This window comes from Pterocles gutturalis, unplaced genomic scaffold (genome assembly GCF_000699245.1).
Source record: "Pterocles gutturalis isolate BGI_N339 unplaced genomic scaffold, ASM69924v1 scaffold1680, whole genome shotgun sequence".
NCBI classification, from domain to species: domain Eukaryota; kingdom Metazoa; phylum Chordata; class Aves; order Pterocliformes; family Pteroclidae; genus Pterocles; species Pterocles gutturalis.
Window position 1 is genome coordinate 36,462 of NW_010137910.1, and position 8,891 is coordinate 45,352.

Here is an 8,891-nt window from a genome sequence, read left to right on the forward strand (position 1 = left end):
GACAGCCGTGGAAGGGAGGGCATCCCTGCCCGGCAGCAAGAAGAGAGGGGTGGAGGGGAGGAAAAAGTTTGGCTGCTGTGAAGAATCCCATCAAACTCCTCTCAGGAGAGGGAATATGCAGCTGTTCTGTAAGTATAGGCCATTGCTAAGAAGAGACTTGAAGGACCATTTGCTATGGAGAAGTGACTGGGTCCAGGAAGCTATTACAGAAGTTTTTGCCTCTCCCAAGGGGGAGCAGATCCTTGTGCCAACTGTTCCATATCACCCTGTGCAAGTACCGACATTGCTACCAGCACGTTCCTAGTGCAGTGACAAAAACCCCTTTTGGGTCCCTACGGTGTTATTTTCCAAGGGACACTATCATTCACTGCTGTTACAGTCAAGGATCTGGTAATGGCTTACTCTTATTGACCTAATGCATGTGGCTGTGGTCTTTTCCTGAACAAAAAAACACGTATTCACAATTCATTTGCAACTCAAGATGGAATCTAGGTGACCTAATCTGGACAGAGATATGGCAGAATGAGTACCATAAGCTTGCTAGATGGCAACTTTTCAGTCAAATCCTCCCTGGGGAACACTGACTTAGTCTGGTTCTTTCAGAACCAAACCTTCACCACCACACACAGCGTGCCCCCCTCAGGGAGAGCATAAATGTCTGCCCTCCTCCACTTTCCTCCTTACTGGACTATATTCCTCTTTGCCATGGGAGTGCCTCTGAGAACACTCCCCTTCTTGCCTCCCAGCACTCTCTTTAACTGGTTTCAGGCTTGGACTTTTTCCAAATGATTCAGTTTGGTGTCATAAAAAAAAAAAATCAAACAAAAAACCAAACCTCACACAAAGTGTAAGGAGAAGGCAGGTGTTTTTAAACATAGGTTCCCACAGGCATGAAGGTCATTTATGGCAGGGCAGAAGCAAACCTCCAGCCCAATTCTGAGAATAACTAAGACTGCCACCAGCTAATGCTTGGGTATGAAGAATTAAGCATCAAATCAAATGGAGCACAGCATACAAGAAATACCTACCCTGCACGCTTCACCAGGGCACAGAGGGATTTATATTTTATTCCACTCTCAGCTATTCCTGTGCTCCAAAGGCAGCAACTACAGTTCTTGGAGAAAGGTGACTACTACCCTACTCATTTTTAAAAACGAACAGCTACTCTTCACTTGTTTCTTTCAAGCTCTCTTTGCTTTTCTAGGTTTTTCTCTTTTCAGGGGATTACATGAACAGGTTTTGATTCCCTAGCACAAAATGTCACTTCTCTATGGACTTGGATTGAGGCAAGTTATTTGACAGTTTTCCTGATCCTTGAAATTCAACAATATCAATTTGTCATTTTAGCCTGAATCCTTAAGACTGCTGATGCAATTGTATTATCTGTTCATCTCTCTCCCTTTTAGAATTGTCAAAGAATGTCAGTCACACTGAAAGTGGGCTCAAAAAAAAAAAACAAACCCAAGATCTTTATGATTTCCATGGCAATGTATGTCCAGGTAAAGAAGAGGGAAGCAAGAAATGGAAAGCAGAGTTTAGCTCTTAGCCCTCCTGTGCAGTAGCTTCCTATAGTCAGTCAGCCACAGTGTACATCACCTCTTGCTCAGTGGGGAACATCACAGATGACAGAGGAGATGTGGGGTTACTGTGGCATGTAAGAAAGCCAAAGAGACAAAATGCGGAATCCTGATGTTGTTAATTTTGCTGACTGCAGAATTTATTCACTTCCTAGTTCTGGCGACTGCTCATGCCCTCACTGTGGAAGCACCTGCCAAGGAAATACAGGTGGCACGAGGGAACAATGTTACTCTCCGCTGTAATTTTAGAACTGGGGCTTCTATTGCCTCAGGAGACATCGTTGTCTGGAGGAAAATCAATAGTGCGGTAAATCAAGTTGCATAAAGAAACATATGATAAGGAATCCAAGAGGGGGGTGGGAAGAGAGATGGAAGCAGGACTGTGGGTGGGAATGTGTGTTAGAAAAAAAAAGATTCCTTCAAGATTTTCTTTAATCTCCAAATTATGCAAACAGAAGCTCTGATTCTAGATGCAATTTATCCCAAAGCTATTGCATGATACTAGGCAAACCCACATCCTTCTCTTTTCTCTCTCTTGGTCTTGCATGTGTGTATTGAGGATACATCACTCTATGTACTGTGGGTTTACATCTATTAACATATGCAAAATACTCAGGTACTTTATAAAAGATACGTATATTTTAAGTATATATATTACACATGCATATTTATACATATATACCTATCGCTGATACTATATAAAAAGTTTTAAGTTGATGATAGTAGTACATGGAGAGATTCTTGAGGTCTCCTGAATTCACATGGAGTATTTGAAGGTAAAGAGACCTCTAAAGTTCTCCTTGACTTCTTGGGAATTAGTGAGAGAGAAAACAGCCTTTGGAGATCACGCAGTAACTGCCAAGGGTTTAGCCTCTGAAGATCCTTGCTGGAAGAAAGCAAGGGAATTTGTGTAATCATAGGGGAATTTGATCGACATATGGATCTCGGACAAGTCTCACAGTGTCCTGCCATGGAGATGAAAGGTGAATAAGCCCCAGCAAAATAAATCAGTTGTCTCTGACTTCAGATAAGGTCAGACAAGGGGATTCTAGAAAGAAGCCCAGACCCTTTTGAATTTCTGTTTTTTTCTTGGCTTTTTGGCAAACTGGGGCAGCTTAAGGCCCTCTTTTCCAAGCTGCTCTTCTCTTAAGAGTGGGCTAATCCATTGAGTTAGGTTGTAGACTCACACAGAAGAAACTAAGATTGATAATTTTCCCTCTCTCTCTATCAGGTTGATGCTGTCACTAGGTATTTTGATGATGGACTTGTACAGTATGGCCAGGGCTATGAAAACCATATACAGTTTACTGGTGATGTAAACAGTGGGGACATCAGTATCACCATCAGTGCAGTGACCATGGAGGACAACGGGACATATGCATGCAGCGTTCGTCTACGGAATGACCCCCCCAGGCAGGCTGCAACCGTATCTCTTTTTGTCCTTGGTAAGCATGACAGAGGCAACACCAGATCCATTAGATCAGTCCTTCCTATAATATCCACATTGGTTTATACAACAGATTTTTCTAACAGAAAAGAACTTTCCAGGAAGTCATCATCCACAATTCTATCTTTGGTCTTTTCCTACTACTATGGAAGTAGCTTGGAAGGCTTAGAGCACCCAACTCCCTTAGATACCTGACTGTAGAAAATAGTCTTTACAGTTGCATAGTTCATGTTCCTAATAACCCTTGCCTCATTACAGGGCGTTCCTCATCCCCCCTGTGGCTAGTTGTACTCCAGTTACCAAAGAAGGAATCACCCAATGCTATTAGACATATCCCAAAAGGCATCTTACAATTCCTTCTTGGCTGATGAGTGCTAAGAAGGGAGAAACAAATTACAGACAAGTTCACTCCACTTCCCTTGAGAAGAAGGCGGTAGGTGCATGACCAGCCTCTGTTTAGCAAGAATAAAAACCACAGGTGCAGCAGATGGGTTGAAACAAAAAACTACTTCTGATTAATAAAATTCCTTCCTTTTCTTCTTCCTTCAGTTGCACCATCCAAGCCAGAATGCAAGATTTTGGGGACAGCAGAATATGGACAGACAATCAATTTGACCTGCATTTCTCATGAGGGCTCCCCAAAGCCCAAATATACCTGGCAAAGCTTCAATGTACAAAATGAACCCCGTGTACTACAAACAACGGAAGGTATGGTAAATTCAAAGGCATCAAGTCTTTGAGCTCTCTGTAGATCAGAGTTGGAAATATTCTGAAATGCAAATATAAAAACACACTTAAGGCTTTTTCTAGGAAGTTCTCTGACCAGGTTTTTGAAAAGTTTTTGATACACAACACACTTATGAGCAACTTAGCAAGGGGAAAAGGACTGCTACCTGAAGTAACAATGGTCAGTAAGATTTTTCACTTCAGCGCTCACCTGGCGAGAAAGCTGGCTCACACTGGAAGCAGCCAGAAATAATTACTTCTCAGTTGCTGGGCATAAGGGGCGGGGGGTGTAACATGAGGAATAACACTGAGGTTTCTAAATGGTGTGTCTTTATATCCCAGCTCACTCAGCAATGCCCAGGTCACATTCTGTGGTGAAGGCAAACAAAAGTTGGCTCTGGAAGCGAAGTAGCTTCCAGACACAACTCCTCACCTAGAGGAAGCTGGTATCAGAAAGAGTTACACCATTAAAAAAATGAGCATAAAAGAGGTTTCTGGTTCATTTCGGACTGTCACACAGGCCCAAATATTTCATTTGCTTTCATTTTAAGTCAGAATCTGTAAAAAAAAAAAAAAAAAGGGAACTGAATTTCCATGTCAGGACCTTTCATAGAACTATTAACACAGAAATGAGGGTTTAATAGTCTTTGAAGTGTAGTACTGCAAGAGTACTCCAATTTATTCCTTTAAACAACTTTGTTTCTTCCTGGTATGCTCAGCTCCAGAAAGGCTGAATATCTGAACCTGCCCTTTTCAGTTTAAATTATTGTAGCATCGCTAAGGAGGTAAACTAAATATGATCAGACTCGATAGACTATTCAACACTCACTCGCCAATTCTTGCATAAATTATGCAAGAGACGAAAAACCTCACCGGGGACACAAACCTTATTTATCTGACCGGCCACTAAGTGGTGCCAACGCATCACGGACAGCCCTGAACGTACTGGGAGCTGTCTGCTGCTGCCGTCATCCTGTTCTTCCCTGGGAACAGGAGTCTCGGAGTCTTTTCTGACCCATTTCCACCTCATTTCTCTGTTCATCAGCGCACTGATGTCCAAGTAGTGTGCCGACTGTCCTCTCTTGCCCCAAGTTGGCTGGATGCCCTACTGTTGCTACAAACAATTTCTTTCTGTGCTAATCAAGTCCCAGTGCTGCAGAGTGTACAGAATCCCCCTTAGGAGCCACTCCAGAATTGATAGTATCTGACACACATTTTTTTCCCATTTTGACTCACCAGTCAAGCACTTTTGATTTAAGATAAGAGGATTTACAGTCCGGTAATAGACTACAACTCAGAGCTATAAACATCACGTTGCAAAAGGAAAAAAAAAAAGTGAAGTAAGCACAGACAGTATGTAGAGAGTGTGTGTGTGTGTGTGTGTATATATATATATGTATAGCATGCTCTTTTACTCTCTGGCACTAGGCGCCAGCAGAGACTAAACAGACTCCCAATCCCACCAGTGGGCTGGAAAGAAGTGAGATAACAGGGAAAATAAAACAGGAAGGTCCCTGAGAAGTATTCAGAGCTTTTTGCTTTTAGAGCAGGAATCTGGACCTTTATCAGTAGATCACAAGCAAAAAGCATGGACTAGACACACAAATGTCAGCTGGAGATGTAACAAACAAAAACTGACTGCTTGAGCAGAGCTAAGCTTTAGCATATGGTTCTGAGCTCTGTTAGGCTGGACAGAAAACATCAGTATCATAGCAATCCCATATCATTGCATTTCTTTTCCCTCATTTATTTTCACAGCCTGTGTGGCCTCTCCCAGACTGGAAAACTATTTCCCCCACTGATCTGAAACCCTAAAAGCTGGAGGATTGAAGTTAATTCATCAGATTGACAGTTCTCAAAGACAGATGCTGGTTTGGGCCACCTTATGCTTCTCAGCAAAATCCAATGCAAAAAAGCTTTCACTAAGAACACATATTTCTTTACCCTCCACCGACAATTTTCTTTCTAAAAGGAATGTTCAAATGCCACATGTTCCCTGTAATCAAAACAGCACACTTCCGTTTGTCCTCCCCCAAGTCACCCTAAAACCTAGGGACTAGCATGGCAACTCCAGAGCAAGATGGAGCAATCCATCAGCTTTAATAACCTCTCATCCCTCCCACTACCTTGGGCTGGAATTGAAGGGCTGCTGTCCCCATTTCCTTCCCTGCTTTAATTCTCTTTTTTTTACTGGATTTGTGTTTCACAACAGGGGAACAAATAACTTTGAAGAACATCTCGGCAGATACCTCTGGCTTTTACATCTGCACTTCAACAAACATTGTGGGAAAGGAATTTTGCAACATGACAGTCAGCGTTCTGCCACGTAAGCAATGGGATTGCTTACTAGAAGAGTAGTACCAGAGAAAGTACCCTAGTAAAGTGGCAAAGAATTAATGGAGGCAATGCAGACGGAAGTATAAAATTCTGCTTTCTCTCAAAAAAATAGTACTTTTTTTTTTCTTCACCTTTAAAACAGATTCTCTGCATTGGTTTACATGCTCACAGAGCACTCGCTAACTCATAGGGTTAGTTCACAGATGACCAAAAAATGTGTAGAGTGAGATAGGCCTGAGCCCCCAAAGTCTGAATCTAAACATTGCTGAAAAAGTGCAGCAGTTGTTCAGATCCAGGGTCTCCTCCCTATCACCGTCTAACTGATTGCTCCTGCAGACTTATCAGCTACCCAATACAGAATTAATTCCGGTTGCTGCAGTCAAATAAATGTGGCTTCCGCTCAGTCTGGATCTGGTGGTGAGAGCTGAAATCTGGTGGTGGGATTTGAAGTCCAGTGATTGTGCTGATTGCATTTGATATCATTCTCACTGCAAAGGACTAACTCTTTTCTTCCTGTATAGCATCCATGAACATAGCTCTTTACGCTGGCATCATTGGTGGAGTTGTTGCTGCAATTGTAGTTATTGGTATTTTAGCCTACTGCTGCTGCTGCCGGGCCGACAAAGACAAGGATTATGAGATGGCGTAAGTACCTTTCTCTAGAAAAGTGAACGGAACATATGAAGGGTTCACGTTCTCCCTCTGGCATCAACATATGGAGTGGAAAGCACGGGAGAAAAAAGAAATCAAGGAAAGTGTGCATTGCTTTCTCATTTCAATTTCTACCCTGGTGGCTCCCATTTCTTCTCATGGAACATGCCCAGTATTACCAGACAGCTTTGTGGTCTCTGGGGTAGAACCCAAACATTCAAACCTTGGAACTGAATTAGCAAGCCCAAGTCAGTCAAGCACACACAGCTACTTGATAAGCAAAGCCCAGACTGCTTCTCATTTCTCTGAGTCCCTATTTCTGTCCTTGCTAGCCTAAATCACCATGAGATTCTGTATTCAGAATTATCACTCCAGGACAGAAACCTTTTTTTTATTCTCAAGATGGAAAGAGAAAAGTGGGATGAGAAAAGATACACCAGTCACCATTTCTCTACATACATGCTAAAAAAGGTAGCTCACACAGCTCTGGCATCACCCGCAAGACTTAGTTTATGGATTTCAGTTTGGTACGCTTCCAGGTCAGCTTACAGCAGTCTAAAACCATTCTAACACAAAATCTCTTCAGTAAAATTTCTATTTCTTTTTTATTAACATCTCTACTCCTGAACAATGTTTTAGGGAGAGAGAAGATAGAAGAGAACCCACTGAGGAGACACCTGCAAGCAATCAGAGAGCAGAGGATGATGTTGAAAATGAATAAAGAAGCAGGAGGCCAATACCATCTTTAGGATTTGCTGAGGCACACGACTGTAGAAAAGAAATCAATCCCTCTTTCTTAGTGCAAGAAGGTTTTTTGGAATAATAAAATGAAAGCTAATGGCTCCACCTTCAAGTTCTGGGAGAGAATATCCTTGTCTGCCTGGAAAGAAGTGCCTAATGTACAAACAGTACATATATATAACCTCACAGCAGAAAAATGCATGTGAAGCACCATTTCACCCAGTCATCCAAAAATAAACAGTCTTCTACACTCCCCACTTTCTGAAAAAAGAAGCCAGTCAAGTCTATTTGGAGAACAGAGCTGCTGCTGTATCCCCAGATCTCAGAAGATTTTGAGGTCACCAACTGCAAGTCCTTGAGGAAGGGTGTTCTTGTTTATGGTATATGCAAATGTCACAGCTTACAGCATTGTCCAGTATAGAAATTATTTTATACAGACCGAAACAAGCCGATTTTTAGGGACATTTTATTAACTGTGTTGTTTTTGTATATTATACATGCACATATAAATAAAAATATGGAAAAAAATTCACAGATGACCAATTAAAGACTCCTGTTTGGAACAACAATGCATATTGATGGAACGGATAAGGTAAGAAGTTAAATGAATTTGTAATTGGCAGCTGATAAGATCTAGAAACAGTCTAGTAGCCTATATACTGTCAGATTCCTGAACTTACGAGTTCTAGCTCAGAGAGTTCCTAAATACTGATTTTCATTACATTATCCTTTCCTCCTGACTGTTGCATGAGCAAATCAGAAATAGTCCATTGCTCCTGCTGCTGCTTCTGAAAAAAATGGCAGTGTGAGAGCATGTACATGACAAGTACATCTTTAATAAAAATAAGAAAAAAAAAAAAGGGGGGGGGGGAAGAGGAAAAGTACCCTTTTATTCAAAATTGTAACAATTTCATCAGAAGTGCTGTATGTGCAAAATGTGTGCAAATGTGGAGAGAACTCCCATCACTAGTATCTTATCTTTGGAAGAGAATGAACTGGCTGTCTTTGTCCAAAACACTGTCAATATGGTATTAAAGCTAATTAAGAGCTGGGATGGGTTTGTTTGTTTGTTTGTTTGTTTTTTAAAAAAAGACATGTTCAATAAATGACTTATGCTACATATTAATCCTTTCAGAGATCTCTATTGTATCTTTGACTTCAGGAGTTTCAGAAACTTACTGCAATGCCTCCCACATACCCTTTACCCCCAAGTAGTCACTTTCAAATCTGTAACAAAAATCTGAAATATAACTTTAAAGAAGAACTAGCAATCCTCCTACACATGGGCAGCATTTCCTAGATTTTGAACTATGCAAATCAGACTGCCAGAACTGTTATTCTGGTTTGCTTTCTGGCTGTCTTTGTTTTACATGGTACTTCAAATATAATTATTCATTTGTACTAATAACAAC

At 41.3% G+C, this 8,891-nt stretch overlaps 1 protein-coding gene across 1 annotated transcript in view; it reads left to right on the forward strand.

The window, feature by feature from the left end:
• GPA33 (glycoprotein A33 (transmembrane)) overlaps nucleotides 1–6,736 on the forward strand; it is a 9,639-nt gene extending 2,903 nt beyond the window's left edge. The window contains exons 2-6 of the mRNA XM_010082738.1: nucleotides 1,733–1,884; nucleotides 2,809–3,022; nucleotides 3,574–3,732; nucleotides 5,963–6,076; nucleotides 6,609–6,736. Of these exons, the coding sequence (XP_010081040.1) occupies nucleotides 1,733–1,884; nucleotides 2,809–3,022; nucleotides 3,574–3,732; nucleotides 5,963–6,076; nucleotides 6,609–6,736 (767 nt within the window). The remainder of the gene's footprint in view (nucleotides 1–1,732; nucleotides 1,885–2,808; nucleotides 3,023–3,573; nucleotides 3,733–5,962; nucleotides 6,077–6,608) is intronic.
• The last annotated feature ends 2,155 nt before the right edge of the window (nucleotides 6,737–8,891 follow it).